Source organism: Acipenser ruthenus, chromosome 7 (assembly GCF_902713425.1).
Source record: "Acipenser ruthenus chromosome 7, fAciRut3.2 maternal haplotype, whole genome shotgun sequence".
NCBI classification, from domain to species: Eukaryota; Metazoa; Chordata; class Actinopteri; order Acipenseriformes; family Acipenseridae; genus Acipenser; species Acipenser ruthenus.
The window spans coordinates 37,856,291-37,878,693 of NC_081195.1; the positions used below are offsets into that span (position 1 = coordinate 37,856,291).

The window sequence follows — 22,403 nt, forward strand, 5'->3', positions numbered from 1 at the left end:
CTTGTGCTCTGTCTTTCGGATGAGACGTTGCAAGTGACTCTGCAGCTGATGCATAGCTCACGCACCCTATTCTCTGTATATCACCTTGGATAAAAGCATCTGCTAAAATAAACAATTAATAAAAGAAGAGGAAGAGAGAGAGACGCCCTGCGTCCCGTGCAGTATTGTCATCTGGGATGAGCTCAATAGCCGATCTGTTTCATTTTTAGATACCATTGAAACGTAATGCTCTGGCTGTGAGTCCCAACCAGTGTCGGGCTGTCAACTGGCATGTTTACACACATTCATTCTTTCTTGATGTTATGGGAAAGTTACTGTAGTAATAGAAAAACAAGACCAACAAACACACCTTTGAATGATTAAAATATCAACCAACTGAAAACCACTAAAAGCCTGTCTTTCTGTATTGGCAATATGTTCTGTAATTTGTATTTGTATTGTTATTATTGGAGGTACAACATTGTAATAACTCTTGCTTTGTCTAGCGTATGTGTAGACAAGACATGCTCTTTTACATTGTATTATTATACCTTCTATTCTCGGCTGTGGTCAGGACCATCGGTCTTAAAAAATGCACCTCTTACTAAAACAGTGTGCAAATGTTTACAACAAACATGATTTTTAGAACTGATCTAGTCATTTTAGTCAAATGGATATTAAATCCTTGGAAATCACTCCTTTAAGGGGGGCAGTGATAATGCTGCTAGTGCAAACAAGAGGTTAAATTGATTTTAAAACATCGACTCATTCTAACAAGAGCCACAAACCCTTTACCCGCCTCCCTCCGTCCCCCGCTCACACCCACCTGCGCCCCGCTGCAGGGGAGGAGTCTATGGAGGGCTGAACCACTGTGGTCAGGAGCGGGTGGAGCGAACAGCCCTCGGCAGCTTCACAACCCTGGACCGAGCTTGTAAAGAACAGCAAAAAAGAGCGAGCCTGCGCTGCTGGGGGCTGTAGTGTACCCACCCATGGAGTTCATGCTCCGGCTCACTCTAACTGCCTGACTCACAGGTCCTGTGACTGAGAAAGCTGCTCCAGAGATGAGAAGGAGGCGGCTTTGAAAAGGATAGCTTTCAGCGCTTCATGGATTTTCTTTGCTTCGATTCATCCCTTCAGGTACACAAGGAATTGAGCGCTTGTTCAAATGTTTTCTTCTTAAAATACATTTGAGAGCGACTCAAGTATCATGAGGAGGAATCAGACAATTTGGACAGCCAGATCCAGTGCATTTTAAACCCTGTTTCGTGCACCTCGTTGCAAAAATTAGAAAGTTAGCATAATTTTATTTGTGGGACATGTGTGCTTTGTACCTTAAAGGGTAAAAAGCCTAGGCTGAGCTTTGGTTGGGTTGGGGTGGGTTGGGGTGGGTTGGGGTGGGGTGGGGTGGGGATCATGAGGGCTTGTTACTCTCACTAACATCATCCATACCCCAAACACATGCCATGATCCAGCCATGTGGTTTCAGACACTCAATCAATCAGGTCCATGGCTGCGTAAAGAGTTGCTGAAAAGATTATAAGTACAAAACTATAGCTGTGGCCAAAAGTTTGGCATCACCTAGAATTTTAGGATTGAGACATAATAATAAAAAAAAACAATATGATCATTTATTTAAGATTATGTAATCAAAGAAACTTTAAAACATTGCACTGAAATCAAACTTTAAAAAACGGCTAAAGTGAAAAGGTTCCGCAGAGTGCAAATCCATCTCAGTGCAGTCCAGTCACACTGCAGTGTGGAGGCGTCACAATCACAACTGTAAAGTCGAGCAAGTAATAGAGGTTTATGCAAATGACTTTGATGTGCAGAGATTTAAACTTCATTGACTTTCCTCTTCAGTCCATTCCCCTCTAGTACTGCGGTTTCTCATCCACACGTGGGTACAGTATTGATCTGTAACAGAAAGTCAGAGGGAGGCCAAAGGGTCAGCCAAGCAGTTTTGCAATATACACTCAATCAAAGTGTCATAATTATAGGTTCTCTTTATGAAGGCACGTTCTGTATGATATTTAAAAAACAGTAACGTGCAATTCAGGGATGGAAATATGACCCCTATTGCACAGCAGTTTCGCCCATTCCAGGTTTTAATATGTGCTTGATTAACCACAGTGTGTAGGTAACAAGCTCAGGGGTGTCTCATAGTAAAACCAGGAATGGAAAAGTGCTATGCAATGGGAGTCTTTTTTTTTTTCCCTACCCTTGTAATTTATGTAAAATAGCAAAAAGATCATGCATCTGTAATATGAGTTATCTCCAGTCCTTGCAGCATGCAATGGTAAAGATCACTCACTCACTACATTGAAATACAAGTGAATCTTGACCCTGGAACAAGATTCTTCCATTTGTCAAGACTGCATACAGAATAACTGACTGTAGTCTGAATGCAGGGGTTCCCAGAAGAAGGCTGATTAGATAAACAGGCTGTCAGGTTTACCCTTTATCTTTCCAGCTTGCCCTGGGCTGCCTGGATACCTAGGGGTCTCTGCGTTACTCAACTTCTCATCCAGAATAAATATGTTTGTTTACAGCTTGTGAGTGGAAACATCCTGAGAGGTTCTGGAGAGAGAGAAAGAGAGAGACAGAGAGAGAACAAATGAAAGTGTAAAAACCCAGTTTCCATGTCTCGTACAGAGTGAAGTGATGCATTCTCAGCAGTCAGAGCATCACAGCTCAGGTCCAGCAGTTAGTTTTTTAAGGACTGCCTCTGGAGGAATAGAAAAGCTTACAATGTAGAACCAGGAGGTGATCGCAACTTTGGACCATTCAAAATGAGCCACGTAGGCAGGGGTTCGATCGCCAGCCTGCTTGTAAGAGTGGAGAATTAATGAGTAATTTGTGCAAGATAACCCTCTCAGAACAAACGCTGCCTGGGAGCTTCATTGAGCCAGCTTGTTATGAGCAGTGAGATCGGGATGCACATGCAAAGAGGAGGCACTTATTAAGATTCAATTACCGGAGCCTTCGTTTATCTATGTGCGCTGTGCTCATCTCCTCCCAGAACGCAGAAAATAAGATACCGGTTTGGTCTTTGATATTTTTCGCATTATACAAATGAGGCTCAAGAATAGAGCTGCTAGTTAAGAGGGATTATACATTCCATTCGTACCACATGTAGAATGCACAGATTAGTAATTGATTGGGCTTTTAAGGTGGTTCTATTGGGAGGGAGGGGGGGGGAGGCAGCATTTAAGGATGTCCTTCATGAATAACAGAGACCAAGCTTCCAGCAGTGTTAGCCATAGGGAACTGCCAATGGCAGCTCAGCTGTGCAATGTCTTTCCTTACAGAGCCAGTGGTAGAGCCATGTCTCTCAAGCACTGTGCAATGCTACAGAAAAGCTGCATACAAGAATCAAAACTTGACTTTCTGTGAAGGGCAGATTGGCAGCTATCGTTTCATTTATACATGTAGTTTCCAGAGTGACTGGCTATTGCCGTGATTTCTATTGTGCTCTTTTCAATGCTTTTCCATGGTCCTGTGCATGTTTATCAAGGGTCAGACATGATGTCTATGGGCTGTTTTTTTGTGCAATGGCTTGCGCTCTGCCAGTATCAGAATGCAGGGCTCTGCGCTGGATAGATAATGCACAACAGGCTGAGATATGCTGTACCCCAAGACAGTCACACACACACATACACATACATATATAGTAGGGGGGGATGTGGGCAGCCACAGGTGATGGTAATTGTGTTTAATTGTGTTTAATTGTTAAGTGATTAATTGAGTGAATGATGGTTGATTGAAAAGTGTGGGCTGTGGCCAGGTGGTAATTGGCTGATTTGTTGCCAGTTACCCCTGGTAGGAGAATGAATGTTTGTGGAGGGATGTGTAGGGGGAAGTGAGGAAGGCACCGTGATAGCTGTGCTTGAGTGCGGTTTTGTTTTGATTAATTTGAAGAGTAATGTGACTGGCGGTCAAGGCTGGCCAGTGGCAGAAATAGCAAACAGCCACAAACACACGTTTCCTAGTGTGCAGGGCCTCTGCACTGTCACACTTACTCCCCTTACTCTGCTACTATATATATATATATATATATATATATATATATATATATATATATATATATATAATATAGGCTCTCGCATCTGGTGGAGGTTCCTGCCAGACATCAAAAGACAAAACACTTCTAAAACCTTCATCTCTCGTAGAATCCTATCTGTGGTGTGTCATGGATAAAGGCAATCAGCCCTTTTCAGATTGCAGGGCAGTGATAGCGTGTGGCTGTGTGTCGTTATTAAACACCTGATTGATTGCACACACTCCCCCTTCCCATTCCAGTAGTTAAGGGGCTGAAACAAATTGCAATGCATTTCAATGTGTCTCCAGCAGCATTGCATTCAGCAGTTCTTGTGTTGCTGTAGGTGGGATGTAGTTCTGTACTGATATGGTAGTAAACTGTGACCTAAGAGTTTAAGAATTAAACTTAGACCTCCAAATCTCTAGAACGTTATTTACTGTCAATTAAACCAGAAAAAGGTCTTGTTTCACTTTTATAAGGCATTCTGATAAACTCTTCTGAAAATGCTTGGACACATTATAACAATATCACCCCAAAAGAAGGACTAATTCAGTATAGAACAGGAGACTGTGTGATTAAAGAAAAGGGCTTGTAACCAGGAGGTCCCCGGTTCAGATCCCGGCTCACTCACTGACTCACTGTCTGTGACCCTGAGTAAATCACTTAACCTCCTTGTGCTCCGTCTTTTGGATGAGATGTTGTTGTAAGTGACTCTACAGCTGATGCATAGTTCACACACCCTAGTCTCTGTAAGTCGCTTTGGATAAAGGCGTCTACTAAATAAACAAATAATAATAAAAAATAGAGTTTATTACACTAAGATAAATCTAAATCCATACCAACTGTCTATATATAAATCTAAATCCATACCGATGTCTAAATCCATACCGACTGCATCCTTTGAAAGTGAACAATGTAAAACAAACTGAGAACATTATACGCTACGCATTATAAGGGAAACTGTTTTGTTAAAGTGTGTGTTGACAGGTAAACCGCTTAGCCGGCCTGTGTGTTAGTCAGGGACCTGTTAAAGTGAAGGTAGGCTCTACGTTTGAGCTAGGCTTTTGATTTGTTTCATTTTGTTGATGTTGTTTTGTAATAAAAGTGCACAAAAGTGCTTCATTGTGTCTGGGTCTATGTTTTAAAGGGCAAACAAGCTGACAACAGAGAGGCTACGTTACAGCACATTTTGAGGTGCTGAAATCAATATGCCAACACATCCATGAATACATTTCTGATGTTTCCAAAGTAAAGCCCACAGCAAGCTTCGGCATTTTGGGTGTAACATCTTGTGGAATGCCAACAGAAATTATGTTAATATCGTTTTAAGCTTTGATACTAAAAAAGTGAATCCTTAAATACTGGAAAAGAGAGAAATGTCCAACTGTTACAGAAAGGAAACATCTAATTCTGTATGTATTACAGCTGGAGAGGCTCTACCAGACAGATAAAGCAAAATGTAATGACGTCCTTAAAATGTGGGGTCCATTTCTAAATGAAGTACAAAAACAGATATATTATATATTACTGCCAGCTTACTACAGGGACTTATGTTGTAACAATTCCATAGGAAACTCCAGAGATCATCACTGCAATAACTACCATGTACTGGCAGCTTTCTTTACATCACACCCTGCTAGGGGCCTCATTCCTGCAATAAACTATTCCATTATGCTCCATGAACATTAATAGTCTCAGTTAGCGAACCGCAGGATGAACTTCGTTAAGAAAGCGCTATTTGTATGCAGAACTCTGGCTTGTCTGTAAAGATCATCGCTTGTGCCCCGGAAGTCTTGAGAGGAGCAGAGTGGAGTGGCTGTGTGTTGGGGGATAGTGATGAGAGTGACCCAGGGGAGTGGCTGTGTGGGGGGTTACCGATGATCTTTAAAGACAAGCCAGAGCTCTGCGTCCAGATAGCGCTTTCTTAACGACGTTCAGCTCGTGAACTTAGATCTATTAATGTTCATGGAGCGTGCTGCAATTGTTTATTGCAGGATTGAAGCCCTTTGCAGGGTTATAGAAATAGGAATCGAGCATGCATGGGGATCGCTGGTCCCCCCGTCCCAATGGAATCGTGTGGGGATCGCTGGTCCTTCTGTCCCAATGGAATCGTGTGGGGATCGCTAGTCCCACCGTCCCAATGGAATCATGTGTGAGGATCGCTGGTCCTTCCTTCCCAATGGAATCGTGTGGGGATCGCTGGTCCCTCCGTCCCAATGGAATCGTGTGGGGATCGCTGGTCCCTCCATCCCAATGGAATCATGTGTGAGGATCGCTGGTCCTTCCTTCCCAATGGAATCGTGTGGGGATCGCTGGTCCCTCCGTCCCAATGGAATCGTGTGGGGATCGCTGGTCCCTCCATCCCAATGGAATCATGTGTGGGGATCGCTTTTCCTTCCGTCCCAATGGAATCGTGTGGGGATCGCTGGTCCCTCCGTCCCAAAGGAATAATCATGTGTGTGGATGGCTGGCAGAGGAGCTTTATGGAATGAAGAGCCTTTCCCGTGGGATTTTCCTAATTAAGATGCACCAGCATGTCAAGAAATGTGCCTTTATTTATTGTGAGGGTTTGAAGTGCCTTTCTAAACACTTATCACGGCACTGCCATTCATTATCAAGACCCACACGTGTGGCTACACTGACGAAGGCACTGGAGCTGGGGTGATTTAAATTGAACTGGGAGAGCTTGGTTGATTCCCCAGTGTGATAAAATGCTCTAAAGTTTCCCTTTTGTTAGTCTTGTTGAGTGTTACCTTACACATTTCATTGAGTATTTCTGAGGTGATGGATGTCATCTCATTTGTTTAAATATAATGATATCTGGTACCAAACTTGGATGCCTTACTTTCAGGTAGTCTGTCACACTTGCACTTCCTGGGTTATTTTACCTGGAGAGTGTAATTATTTTCACCTCTTCAACACCTTCTTTCCTGTCATTCACCAACCTGCTTCCTCCCAATGACTGACATGCTTTGCAGCCAGTGACAAGATATATTTCTGTGATTAAACGACCAAATAGGTGCAAACGTAAACTGACAACCTGAAATGAATGCATGCAAACTGAGAAGTTTCTTTTAACCTATTGTTTGCTAGTTGTTCTTTCACAACTGCACTTGGAGATTTCTACAAGAAATATATTTAAATTTCAAGGCTTTATTCATGGTACAAGGGGACCATTTTTTAAAATATATTTCTAAATGTTAAATATATATGCCTTCAATTATAATATATAGAATATACCTTGATATTGATAAGATACAGCCATCAGATATTTGTTTGTACCAGATAATATGCATCAGATGGAACTGATGTCACATTATGATGTAATGTTGTTCTGTTTATTTATTTTTATTTAACTGTATATTATATATAGGGCTTCTGATTTTTGGTTTTAACCGATAGAACCTGATAAAACACCCCCGATACAAAAAAAAATGAAATTGGTGGATAGCCAATAAACACCGGAAAAACTGTGGAAATGGTTAATCAATTCACGTCAACTTTACCCTTTTCCCATTAAAAAATAAAACCTATTACAAAAATAATAATAAATACATTTCCCAGTGCTGATGGGCAATGTCCCGCCTTCCTGACTTGCATCTATCATTGATTCGTTCTGAATACTTTAAACCCGCCCCAGCTATTGAGTGACAGCACATTCCTACATTTCTATTGGAGACTCCGCTTGCGAGATTTAAAATAAGATTACAATCAGGATGGAGGCTTGTTAGCAGGATTTAAAGCTGTATTACAGTTAAGATACAGAGGATTTAAAACAGAATTGTGGCAAAATGTGCAAAAATGCCTACACACAAAAACCCCAGAAGAATGTGCCCGTCACCATAAGGATTTCATTGTGGAAGACAGCAAAGGAAAGAAGGTACAACTTAAGTGTGCAAGTACTGTCGAGTTACTACCATACATATTTTGACAGAAAAAAAAGAAAAAAAAACCGCTCAAGGATTTTGGAAAGTAACCAAAAAACTAATTTCATACAGTATATCAAAAACGAAAGCCCAGAAAAAAAGGATTTACATAAAACTCGAATACCCTAAAAACAGAAGCCCTAATTATACACTATATTTGTACTCCACTTGTTGCAACCACTCTGACCTCTTGTGGGTTGTTATAGTAGCTAGTTACAATAACAAGTTACAATTGTAATCAGATTACTTTTTGAGTAACTTATTCCAAGAAGGTATGACTTTAAACATTTTTTAGTCTGATTACTTTTCAGAGCTGTTACTTCAGTTGGAAATCTTGCAGTATCTGCCATTGGCAGAAGCACCTGTGTGCAAATTGCTTTTCTATATGTGTGTATTATTATTATTGTCAAAAGTAATCAGTAATGTATTACTTCTATAAGAAAGTCATCAGTAACATGTGCCACATTACTTTTTGGAGCCAGTAATCCGTAGCATATTACTTAAGTAATATTAACATGGGCTGATCAGCACGGGCTGGAAGGGATATACCACTGAGCTGACAAATGCCTTCAAACAAATTCCTTTCATGTTACATGAAGATCCATGAATGCCCTTTCATATCACGTATACAGGCTGCATTAAAGTGCCTATCTCCCCTTCCCCTGTTCAAAGACTATTACTGTGGATCTCACACTCTCTCTCACACGCGGTAGCTCTGTCCCCAAAGACCGGACTGTGTGCTATAACAAGACCTGCATTACAACAAAGCACAGGGAAGTCCAGGTGAAACAGATCAGTCAGGCGAAACCTCCCTGCCATTCACGTCACAAAGGGCCCCATTCACAGCACAGCCTGCCGCTGAAGGACTGCAGCAGTAACCGGTTCTAGCTAGAGGTGTGTGTGGGCAGCATGCCGTCTGGGATGCACTGTGAGCGCACTGTAACGTAGAGAAGGTGCTGGGGAGTGCAGTGGTGCACAGCACGTGGACAACTTGCTCTTTATATAAATAATAGCTTTTCTAAAGCAGTGCTGTTTCTAAACCGCATCATCCTCTTTGTTAAAGCTCTCTGTTTAATGTATGGGGCGTTCAGGGTTTTTACTATTAAGTTATAACTCTGCTTAAATGTTCCCAGTACAGAAAGCAAAAGGTTTACAATAAAATCTGAACAAGGAATTGTATAAAATACCAACAGTTCTGAAAGAAAGAACACAGAGAGAAAGAAAGAAAGAAAGAAAGAAAGAAGCCAAATGGAAACACAATAAAACTGTATTACATTTGTGCTTGAAATATTACAATACAGTATATACAAGAGTCGTCTGAAAATAAACATCTCATGCCAGGTGATACATAAAAAACAATCATATTCAATAACAAGCAAAAAACAAACAAAAACAACAACTGTGTCAAATATATTTACAATACTCTAAGGGAGCGCTATCCAAGGCTTTAAAATCCCACTCAGAATCCTTCTTGGAGTGAGTAATGGATTCAGAATCTTTCTTGGAGTGAGTAATGGATTCTTTGTATAATTTGGGATACACACATTAACAGGGGCTACAACTACAGATAAATGTCTGCCACCTCCTGTGCTGTAGGTCACATGGTCTGTTTTTTTTTTTTTTAACTGAACTATTGGAGTAAAACTGACCTACATCCCAGGAAATGCCCTGCCAGCAGCAGCAGCAATGTTTAATCGTACTATATTTGAAATACCTGTGTATCCCGAATTCAAGCTTGAGAACAGGAAAAGGAAGGTTGAGCATTGCTGAAATGAGTTAAGAATTGTAAAGCCTTCGCCAGCGCCCCTTCAGCAGTGTCTCAAATTAATCTGTCAGCACAGGAGAGCCAGGGTAGGGTCAGATTCAGGCTGAAATGAGTTCCAGATTGTTCTTCTGTGAATGAGCACAGCGGATGGCATAAGGAGTATGGACCAGGGATGAATAGACCACTCTTTAAAACCCCACTGGACCCGAGAGTAAAGCAGACAGGCTGCCTCTCTCCCTTCCTCTGCCCTGGATGGAGGAATGAATTAACAACTGCTGTTTGTCACTCACACCACTGCCTTTTGTTTGGGAAGGGGGTGATGAATCCCTGGATCCATCCCAGTCCCCCTACACAGCGGATCCAGCCTCATTTCTTATGTACATGTGGGGCAAACGCTAAAAGTTTGTGGAATTAGTTCTTCGTGTGTGTGTGTGTGTGTGTTCTGTCTCTCTCTCAGCGGACTTGCGGCGTGAAGCCGTCTTTCATGACACCTTCCTCGTAGTCCGTCTGGCACAGGATCATGTTGTTCTTTAGGAAGAACTTATCTCCAACACAAAACCTGGAACGGGGAGAGAGAAAGAAAAAATACATCTTAGTTCTGTGCAATCTGTGACTTGTCCAGCCACTACCCCCACAGCATTTACATTTCTGACAGCGCTTTCACTGGATCCACTGGGGTTCGGTATAGATATTTTGAAGGATGTGCCAATATTGAATATCTGAATGTATTTCAAAATATATTTTCTCTTGATACATGTGTTGAACTATTCAAAGCAAGCACTTCCTTGAAATGTATTGTGCAAATGTTCGACAGCGGCATGAAATGTAATCCATGTACATTTGTATAGCAGTACTGCATCACAGAGCAGCCTGTCAGCCTTGTGATCAAGCTTCGCTGTCACTTGATAATGTATCTGTAATGTAGTACACTGACAGCTCAACTCGAGACACACATTCAAGGGGCCTTTCTCCTCCTTTTGGGAAGATAATAGTGTGGGGCAGGAGTACAGATTTTTTTTTTCTCCACTGTTTGTAGAACATGCAAATATTATAACATTGCACCCTATTCAAAATCCATTTTCTGTCCTTGTATTAGCTTTGTAACATTGCTACTGCCAAACCTTTCCCTTAGAAAAGTTTACCACAGTATATTTGTGCTGGATTTCCTGCAGCTTTACCATTTTTCCAGTGGTTATACTCTGCATTTACAATGAGACGTAAGCACATGCATTTTAAAACCTTGGGCAGCATTCCTTTTCAGAATCTAGGCTTTTTTTTTAAATGTTTCCAGTGTTTTAGCAGCTACTTCACCTGGTCGGCTGTTCCATGCATTTCTAACACTCTGTATAAAAAGTGCTTCCTACCTTCTGTTCTATACTCTACTCAGCTTGCATTCATGCCCTCGTGTTCTTCTCTCTGTGCTGAATTTTGAAGTTGTGTCCTGGGTTAACTTTATCAATACCATTTATGATTTTTATAGACTTCAATCAAGTCCCCTCTTTCCCTTCTTTTCTAGGCTGAAGAGATGCAATTCTTTTAACTTTTCCTCGTAACTCATGTCATTAAGTTCTGGGATCAGCCTGTTATTCAAGCCAGGAAGCTGCTGGAGAGAGTGCAGTACAAGTGGTTTGGAGCAGGCAAGCCCCTTTCCATACCCCATACTGTACAAACCCACTGCATCCCTAAAGATTGACAGCGAAGCCAGATCTACCCCTCGGAGGCACGTGCTAGACCAGACTAATCACCTCCATCTCGCACTAAACCACCACAAAGGAAAATAAGTCTATTTAAGATCAAGATGGCATTCGGATAAAAAATGTTTGCCCCCATGACACAGATTCCTAATTGTAACAGTATGTTATAGTTACTTTGTGTTTGCACAGCGAGGAGTTTGCATTCCTTATCAGCATCTGAGTATGACTGTAGGGATGCAGTCACCTGTCCAGCATGTTTGTAGCATTTCAGTCGTTTAAAACGTTACACATGTCTGTGCTTGCACATTTGGCTCTTAAACATCCAGTTGAACTGAAATCTGGAATTGTCAAATTAGACAGTTCTGTTCATCTGGCTGTTCCCAGGGTTCAAAAGCGCCCCGGAGAATTCCCTTTTGCATATCATCCCCCGAAGATGTGGAACTGTTTCCATCATAGCCTGAAGATGGAGTTTGATCATCTTTCTTTCTCTGGTTTTAAAGATTGTATTTGGGAATTGCTTCGAACCTCCTGCCAATGCTTTTCCTTCAGTGTACATTAATAGTCTTATTTACTCTGGCCTTGTTTTGAAGTTTGATCCACGCATGCTTTTATTGTGTTGTTGTACATTGTGATTGTACTTTTATTGTTTTCCGGGTCCCCCTTGTAAACGAGGCTTCAGTCTAAACAGATCAATCTCCTGGTTAAATAATTAAATGTTATAAGTTGTAATATTGTTTTGTATTTCAATAGCGGGATAGGGAAACTGCTAATGACTGTCTCGATTCAGCGGGGTAAAACTTTTATATGGGAAACCGTCTTCTTTGGTTCTATCAGAAACGTTCAATTATCCCCAAAAATAAGTTTTTGCTACACTCAGCGGGGGTTCCCCAGTAATAATATCTTAATATCACGATACAATACCTGCATATCGCGATACAGTATATATCCACATACATGTGATGCTCCTGATTGGATACTTGCATGACGCCTATTAAGATGAAGTGATTATTTTGGACTATTTTGTTAAAAAAAAAACCTCAAATGAACCGAGACAGGGAGAGTATGCATTCATGTCCCAATGCTGTAAGTAACAGCTGGGACAGTGTGACCAGAAGCAAGAGTCCAGAAGGGGGCTGCTTCTCCGAAGTAGTGGTGCTAAGAGAATACAAATTTACAAACACATTTCAAATCACGATTGTGGGACTCTGCAGGCTAGAAATCTTTGTTAATAAAAAATCAAAACACACAAAAAAGATACCAGCCTTGCTTACACTTGCTGTAATACACAGATGCGATTCAAATAAACCAGACAGACAAAGAATTGCATGAGAATGTTTTGAACTCCCAGTCCACATACTGACAGCTGCGTTTGGGTTTTTTCTTTGCATTTACATTTGCTACACAAATCAATTAAGGTAATCGCTATATGGATATATTTCTATATTTCTATAACCTTCAAAATGCTGGGGTTGGATGCAGCTGGCCTGGTTAACTCCACAGCCTAACCTGGTCGACCCCTCATAGCTCTCGTTTATCAGCTAGTCCATTTCTAATGAGATAGAGGAGATTGCACTGGTCAAAGTGACCCGCTTTAATGTTCTGCAGCACTGGAAACTGGGAAAGAGCGGCATGCGAGATAAATGATCCAGGAGGGATTGTCAAGCAGGAACTCATTGGGAGCTTACACTCACTCAATCACTCAATCAAAACCTCTGTCCAGATTTACAGTGACGAGCTGGCAAGAGGCTCACACCACCACAGCAAACATCAAACTCAAGAAATTAGTAGTACAAAAAAAAAACATTACAGGGAATCAATCATATAACACTCAGCAGCAACTTAGCAGGCACAGATGTCAGTCAGCAATGAGTCGACACTGCGGCTAAAAGCAACTCCAGATACACTAAATCTCTCGTAATAAAGATCAGTAAAAAACAAACAAACACATTTTCACATATGTATGTTAACTGTGTAACCTCATTACAAATAAAAGCAAGGCACATGTATATATGATAAAAGCGATCAATTTCATTTAACTCAAAAGCCACAAGGTTTGACAATCAAGGCCATTGTGATTTTACAGATTTTCACCCTGCTACCCTTCATAAAGTTCACCCTGTACTTTTCCCATGGTTTATTAATGTGCTTTACCATGCTGCACTATTTTTATTTACAATGCTTAGCTATGCTTTACCATGCTTTCACTGTGTTTTATTACACTTTGCTTTTACTATGGTACACTTTTATAAGGGTAAATTCACTATCTTTTAACCAAAAAGAAAGATTAAAGACATTTTCCCTTGACACAGATAAAGACGCAGTATATACGGTAAACTCCAGTAAGCTCAGGGTATGCCACTGGTCTGAATTCTTCGTAGAGTTCAGTGCACTGCTGTAGTTTGCTGCTGTCACAGTACTGACCTGCAGAGGGTGCTAGAGACGAGAGGAAAGGAGAGACACGGACGTCTCTTCTCTGCTTTGTGTTTTAAGTTCTGTTTATTTCAGTCAGTCAGTTTGTTTGATTGGTCCTGTATAGATCACAACTGTAGCTGCATTCTCATAAAAGCTGTTTTACAAGGATGGTGACACAGGAGATTTCAACTAACAACTTTTCTGTTTGTTTCTAAGTGTCTAAGAGTGTGTTTCATTCTCACGCACTCTTTGCTGTGTCAGGGTCTGTGATACAGAGAGTGCAAGAGAAAGTCCACTCTCACTTTGATTAGAGGCAGCCACCGAACACTTAGAAACAGGCATGTCATTAAATCGAGATAAATAAATGACAAAACGCATCGACGTTCATGTAGATTGTGTTGTGATTGAAACGCATTGGCATTCATGTAGATTGTGTTGTGTTTGAAACGCATCGAATGCTTGGTCACGTATTCCAACATCAACTCTAACCCCATATAGCCAAATTAATGGCATCCCTATTGACAGTGTTATGGCAGGTGGTTATTTTTGTTTTTGTTCTTTTGTTCCACCTTTATCTACGAGCCAAAGCATGAGGATAATGAAAAACAAGTGAAAGCAGAATGGATACTACGATGGGCATCAATTGCCTGCCACAGGGTAACGCTCAGAGCATGCCGGGCATGCTAATGATGACTGTCTCAAACACTTGATGGTCTGTCTTGATGTAAAAGCAAAGAGTTACCCGGCTTGAATGGGTTTTAATTCAGAGAAACCAAGCGTTCTGCCTAGCACCGCTGATGAGGATTAGCCGACTCCTCACATTAGCTGCGTTTGTCTTGCGCTGGAGGGCTGGAGTGACAAGACAATAACAAAGGGCTAATTGTGCGTAACCAGACACCTCTGACATGCAGTAATAAGTGACGCACGCCGCTGAAGAACAGCAGAGTCTGCCTTAATGAGACCAGACTGGTGCGCGGTCATGTATCCGTGGCATGTGTTGAGAGTGTAAGGTTCATCAGACCTCCTGGCATTCAGTCCTGCAGAGATGGACACCGTAGCTGTCCTGAATCGGGTGTGCTTTGTTCTGCCCTGAAATCCTGTGTTATTAAGAACATCATTAAGGGCTGTTATTGGTCCTGCTCCGATATAAACCTCAATGACACAGACACTTCAGCACACAGGTATGTAGGTCTGCCCGTGGCAAATGAAACCTTCCTGTTCATGGTTATGTATGAAGCACAGACAGTCCTTTTGTATACTGTATACAGACTCCTTGGGAAGTTTGTAAAACTACCCAGACCTGAGCAGAACTCTTTTCACTGCAAGGTTATGAATTTTGCAGTGTTTAACAGCACATTGCAATGCTTACCTAGGCTTTATTACACTTTGCTGTGCTTTTCCTGTGGGATACACTACTGTTCACCAAGACCAGCAAACTTATTTAGCTTGCAACGGGAGATCCTGAAATAAAGCAATTGGTATTCGGTGTGGACAGCGCCCCCTGTTGGTACCGCTGCCAGTCCCTTTTCACACTCACCTCTGGTTGCAGAGCTGGCACGCGAAGCAGTCCAGGTGGTATACGTTGTCCTTGGCTCGCATCACCATCTCGAAGGCAGGGATGAGTTTACTGCAAGCAGCACAGTTCCCAGTGACACCGAATAACCTGCAAGAGACACAGCAGGGAGGCGTTGAGCAGGAGACAGTGACTTCACAATGCTGCTATAGAACACCCACAGACAGGAGACAGTGACTTCACAATGCTGCTATAGAACACCCACACACAGGAGACAGTGACTTCACAATGCTGCTATAGAACACCCACACACAGGAGACAGTGACTTCACAATGCTGCTATAGAACACTCCCACACACAGGAGGCAGCCTAGAGCCCCTTTTAGTTTGTTATATTTTATTAAAGCACCCTGGGATGCATGTGACTTTGCAGCAAAGGTACCAAGGCAATGGATTGAAATAAGGCTAAGACATTTGTTAGCACTTCTTTAAAAGGGGGGGGGGGGGGGGGGGGCACATGGTTAACCCCCTCTTTAAAGAGAGGGACCAGTGATTCTGTTTATAAAGCTAATCAGAGGCAATAGAATGGATTTTAAAGGATTGGTTAGCCCTCCTTTAACACAGCCTCCAGTTCCGAGGGGTGATGCCAATAAAGAGGCCAGATGTGTTTTACTGCATTACCAACCCGACAGCACAGCCTGTAATGCTTCCCACGGGCTTCTGCAAATGAAAAGCTGCTCAATTCAAAGGAAGCTGCTTTAAAGCACAGTTCAGTCATTGAGAAAGCGCGTTTACTTCTTTTTATGAGGCTCATTGATTCTTTGTAATGAATGGATTTAGTTCGGCGTTTGTTTTAAAGGCCGTCTGTCTGTTAAAGAAATCGTGAGACTTTGGTTTTAAAAATAGCTGTGATATGAAAAGCGAACGGGCAGCTCCTGTAAAAGCTGTATCGGTACAACAAACGTGCCGTTGGAAAAACCTTCACCCTTAGCTCTAACAGATAACCTCCTACTGCTGCAAGTATGACATGAACCCTGTATATGAGGCATTGTAGAAGGAGAGAAGAAGCTAAAAGCCTCTTCGGCAGTGTTAACAAAGTGGATTGTGAATAAAGCCTTCCTTTTTTTCTCTCTCGAGTGATCTATCTTGTTACAAAATTAGAAATGAGAAATCTGCCAAAAAAACATGCTGCAATACGTGTTGCTAGCATCCTGGCAGGACTTCAGCACTGTGATTCTGAGCATAAAGCTCTACAAATCACACTTTCAATACCCTGGAAATATGTGTGCGTTTCCTGGTAACAAATGTAACATTCCCTCCCTTGTGGATGCTGCTGTTGTTTGGGGAATTTCAACACGAGTCCTGTGAAAGATGATCCTGTTTTGCAGTTCTGTGTAGTTCCTTCTTCTCTCCCCTCCTCATCACGCTGCTTTCAATTGCCCCGACTCCTTCAGGGTGCATTTATCAGCTACTGGATTGGAATGTGTTTCCACACAAACCATTGATCATCAGCCTATTACTAGGCAAATGGCAGTTAATTACCCACTACATTAACCACTGGGACCTGAGACCTGCTTCTCCTGCCATCAGTCAACATGATAAATGTGGTGAGTTCTGCAATGCATGGCCAGCCCTGAGCTGCCTGCCGCTGTGTGTACAACCGTCAATCTCACTTCCAGCCCCAGGAAAATCTATGGCAATCTGCATAATTACAAACCCTGGGTTAATAACAGACAAATGATTTGTTGCATCTAAACAAAGTCCTTGGAAAGGGTCCCCAGTCTCTGTTGGTTTGGCAAGCAAGCAAGCAAGCAACGCGCACTGTCCAGAAACAGAGCTGCTCAGGAACGTGGGGGGACTCCTCGGACTCCAGTTTGGGGTTTCTACACGTGCACGATCTGCAATCGTTAAACACCTCTCTGAGCAAAATTATCTTAATTATTCTCAGCCAGGGGAAACCAGGGGGGATTGGCTTGAGATCAAACTGTAACAGTCTGTCTGTCTTTCTCTTTCCCTCGCTGGAGGCTCCATCAGTTTTTATCTCTGTCTGGACTGAAATCCTAATGATGAATTATTGCCCCTTTCTCTAAGAGGGTGAGCCTTACAAGGGAACATGACTCGTCTACTGAACTGTCAGCTCCCAGCCGGAGCACAGAGACACAGAGATCTGATCTAATTAACTCTGAGACAATGCATTCGTTACCGACTCGTGCTTGCTTCCCCCTGTAGTTAAACTAAATATAGAAAATCATATTGCGTACACAACCTTTCCTCACATACTTTCTTGATTAATTCATAAAACAAATATGGACTGCAGACCTCGGCTCATAATGGGAAAGGGGCTTCAGGCATTTAGTCCCCTGTTGGTAAATACAACTTCAACTAAAAAAGCACAAAGTTGTATTAAAAACAATGAAGTCAATCTATTTCTTTACAAACCTACTGCCAACCACCCGAGATTAAGCAGCTTTTTAAAAAATAAATACACTGCTAAACTGTTACATATTGAATAGTTTTTGTAATTTTTATCATGTTAAATACTCTTCCTAGAGCTTGGTCAAACTGTACTGGGCTCCTACTGCTCCTACAAAGGCAATGCAATAGTATTGTTGCATTAATTTAAATATGTTTGTTACTGAGTGTGACTGAAGGTTTGTGAATTAAAAGGATAGGTGTATCTGTATACATTTTTGCTGTGAAGTTTCGCATTTTTTTTTTTCATTTGTATGGGCGACACTTCTGCAGTTTAGAGTTTTCAGGACCCTGCATAACTCCCTAGAAATCTACGGGAGTTTTTCTAGCAACAAAATGTGGTGACAAGAAAAAAATAAAAAAACTAGTAGCTAACTGCACAGTAAAACAGCTGCTTGCCAGTCCATTCATCAGTGTCACTGTGAACCAGCAAGACTGAAAAACACTGTTTAATAAAATGTAGCCATAATAATAATAAATACCATTAACAAGAGTTTAAAAAAATAATAATAATCTTCGTATTACTGTTTCTCCTCTGACAAATATTTTAAAATAAAAGCTTCTGTCACTTGGCAACAACACAGGAGAACCAGATTTCCACTTCATAATCTGTAACAAAATCTGAAGCTCGATACATTAAGCCATGAGATACACAGACACACGTCTATAGAAACGGCCACTCGCTTGCCATTTAAAATCCTGGGTAATGAGTGAGTGGGCACAATGTATTGTGGGAATGTTTTGGGGTGTAGGGAAGTGGTGCAGTGCAATGTGGGAATGTTTTGGGGGTGTCGGTAGGCTTTGGGGGTCCAGGCCAGCGGCTCTCAAAGCGGGGTCACTTACGAGATCCGCAGAAAGCCCCAGAGAAAGACATTTTACTGCAGGAATGTCCAGTGTACTATTTAGTTGTTGGTCATAGTTTTGTAAAATAAAAGCCTGTTTGTCTCCTTTCAAAAGTTAAATACTGTAGTACCCACCCCCCCACCCTCCCCCACCCCAAAACATCCTTTCACAGATCAATGAAACAATACCCACTTGAAACAAAAATCCACAGTGGTTTGATATTCATGTAACTGTTTTGTTTTGTTTTTCTTTTTAAAAGATAGAGCCTTGCGAGGGGGACCCAATCTCCAAGTCACTTTGGGGTTTAAAGCGTTCTCCTGTTTTAGGGGCGTCAGTGTGCCTGTTTGACAGCCAGCCATAACTCCACATACCGCACAGCACAGTGCTTGTGGTTCAATTTAGTAATCCACACATTAAATATCTGGTCGTGACAGCAGGGTGCCGTTTACAAAGCTCAATCGTAAATGACCTTACGTTCTTAAATTAGGAGTGAACAGACTTAAGACAGAAGGGTGGAGACTGGCAGGGTGTTTCGCCCCTGTGCGTATTTCTGTGTTTTATGTTGTATGGGGCACAGGATATAAACTGGGCTATGCAGCACGAGTGATTTAAAATGTATATTTAGTGGGGCTTGCGAAGCAAGAGTCCCCACTTTAAATATCGACATACTTCTTCTTCGTCTTCTTCTTATTCTTTGGCACGCTACTCCTCTTACACCGTTTAAGCTAGAAAACGCTGTCCAAACTTTAAAACACGTAGACCGGTCTGGAATAGTGTGCTTGTATACAACTTTTTGATATATTTTATACTTTTTAAATTACTAAGCTTTTTGTCCTTTTTTTGTCCATCTTCATTCACTTTAATGGGACTTTTTTCAACATTCTAAAGCTCCCCACTGTTTAAAAACTCCCAGACTTACAACATTCTATTTACTGTAAATGATGTAACTTGACATGACACAAATCAGCTACTTTGACCACTTTCCCAACAAGTAAGACAACAAGTTAGAGTATATGGAATCTTCCTCTACTTCTCTGCTATTCAAATCTGAAATCAAAACAGAAATAACTTTTACCAATCAAGAGGTACAGCTGTTTTAGTAACTGCATCAACTAAATTTTCTCTAACTTTTTATAAACAACTGAAATTCTGATCACTTTTCCTAAAGCAAGCCCCACAACTTTACTTGTAAAGTTACCATCTAGTTGTATTTAGGCACGGCATTGCACAATCACTTCATGTGCAGATAAAAGGTGTATTAGTATGTGGGCACGGGGATTGCACAAATTAGTTCACGTGCTGGGATTCATGTGAATGATTAATTAGTAACTGAATCCCAGCACAGCTGTATATATAGATGCGCGGATCACTCACTCGTGGTTGGGTGCTCGTGAGTGGAGAACGGGAGAGCGAGAGGAGAAATAATTATAAAAGATAAACAATTGCTACGCATGCTGGTTTGTTTGTTTCGTCCACTGTCTGTCTGTCTGTTTGTTTGGCCATTGTGCCGTTTATTTTCAGTGTTTTGTTTTGTTAAACCTTTTTATTTGTTCATTTATAATAAACCGGCGCATTAGCTCTTTTACTCATACCTCGCAGTCCTGACTGTCTGTGTCTCTTCCTGGTCTGACGTCACCACCAGCCAGCCTGTTCACAGAGACACACAGAGAGTGGCGAGGGGATGCAATGGGCTACCTAGGGTTACCTAGTCATGTTGTTGATGCTGAATCACTGGGATCCTTTAAGACCCGGCTTGACTAAATTCTGAGACCAATGAGCTGCTAGGAACCGGACGAGCGCTGATGGGCCGAATGGCTTGTGTCATCAAGTTTAGCACAGAGAGGAGAACAAGAGGACATGACTGGAAGCTGAAAACATTTTTTACACAAAGAGACAGAATTACATGGAATAGTCTGACAGATCTAAAACACTGGGAACATCACCAGAGAGTGTTTTCATTACATCGGACAAACTGTACATAGTATTTCGATTTATTTCATGCATGTGTTACTCTCTGTGTAAAAAAAAATGCTTCCTACCTTCTGATCTGACCACACTTTTACTCAGCTTCCATTCATGCTCAATTTGAAGCAGTGTCTCAGGTTATCTACACCATTCAGGCTTATTAAACACACCCACCAGTCCTGCTTTTATGCAATGAGAGGTTCTCCTCCGGGATCTTCCAGTGTGTTTTCAGTGCAGTGCTTCAAGAGCCTTGCCTGCTTTTATTTTCATGTACAGACAAAATGCACCAATTACTTCCAAAGCTTCTTAAATCTACATATTTAGACTAAGAACAGACAGCGTCTTTTAAAAGGGCGTCCCTAGAAACCTCATGAAGCTTGTTTTTGTTTTTTGATTGCTGTCTTATCTGAAATGTTCTTAGGTAAGTAGCAGTACAGTAGTGGATTTAGATAATGCATTGTAGCTTTAGGTCTGAACAAAACTCAGTTTATTGGTAAACCGAGGTCTGGTAAAGCATATTAAGAAACATGGCAAACCAGGGTGAACTATGATAAATGCATAGCACAGTAATCCGTCGCGTATCCGACCGCGGTGAGACCAGAGTCAGGGCAGATATGTAAAAAGTCTTATAAATGAATCCTGTTTTAAATACCATTATACACAGCTGTAACAATTACAATATTCACACAATTATTGTTTTGAGATTCAGCTTTTATTTGAGAGCTCCCCTAAATCCCTTGTTTAGAAAGACACAGGGTATTAATGCTTGTGACGGAGTAGCCGTCTGCCATGTGGGTGCGTGCATTCGCTGCTGAGTGACAGGCAGGAGATCAAGACAGAGGTTGAAGTTGATACACCCCCCGTTGGCGAACATTTACATATCAACACACTACCAGCAATGGCAGCGCACTGAGCACATACAACATAGCATACGGAAACTCTGGTGGGATCTACAATCTCACAACTAATCTTCTCTGTTCAATAATAAACTAACACCGCTGAAGAGCTTGATCATGGTGGATAAACGGTTAGGGCAGATATGTGACGGGCGGATACGAGACAAATTACTGTAACCATGAGAAAAGCATGGAAAACTGTACAAACACCACGCAAAAATATGGATAAATGGGAGTTACACCAAAGTCTTTTAAACAAGAATTCATCCTGCTCTTAAACATTTGTTATTTAAAAACGCTCTCTTTAGATTTTTGCGTTACATGAGAATTGCAATTGTGTGTCTGGACTTAATACTCTAAATGTACCCTTGAAAAAACTATCAGGACCCCTGGCTCACTAAATATCTTGTTACCCCTGAATGGGTAATCATCCCCTTTTCAAAGACATTCAAAATATGCTAATGCACAATCCGTCCCACAACTGCAGTGGCACCCCAAATACTGTCCATTCACAACCACAGCAGAACGGCTGGGACTAGGTACTTCCCAAGGTTTCTGCTCCACACTGAGTGTGGCACTAGTCTTGGTAATCGCCACTGCAGAAACTCATTCGGTTGCGTGTCTTGTAATGGAGTATTATTCAATTTGTATGTCAGTTAGTGAGTTGGATGAAGAGGTTGTGTGTGTGTGTGTGCGTGAAGACCAGTTCAGTTCATAGTAAACACACTGCAGTCCAGTGTCTGTAGAGAATGGCTGTATTTGTTATATAACCCTCTGCTCCACGATGTCGGGTTCTGGTGTTTGCGAGTGTGATTCCAGTGCGGTCCTGAATCAGGATCACTTTCATGTCAGTCCCAGTGGCTGATGGAAACACAGCATTAAAAAAATCCTAGCTTTGAT

The 22,403-nt window shown here is 41.6% G+C and overlaps 1 protein-coding gene across 8 annotated transcripts in view; it reads right to left on the reverse strand.

The window, feature by feature from the left end:
* Window positions 1–9,195: 9,195 nt before the first annotated feature.
* LOC117416103 (LIM domain only protein 3-like) overlaps window positions 9,196–22,403 on the reverse strand; it is a 42,488-nt gene continuing 29,280 nt past the window's right edge. For all 8 annotated transcript variants that reach the window (XM_059026894.1, XM_034027159.3, XM_059026897.1 and 5 more), the window contains exons 3-4: window positions 15,353–15,478; window positions 9,196–10,268 (exon numbers count right to left, since the gene is read on the reverse strand). In XM_059026894.1, the coding sequence (XP_058882877.1) occupies window positions 10,163–10,268; window positions 15,353–15,478 (232 nt within the window). In that variant the 3' untranslated portion in view covers window positions 9,196–10,162. The remainder of the gene's footprint in view (window positions 10,269–15,352; window positions 15,479–22,403) is intronic.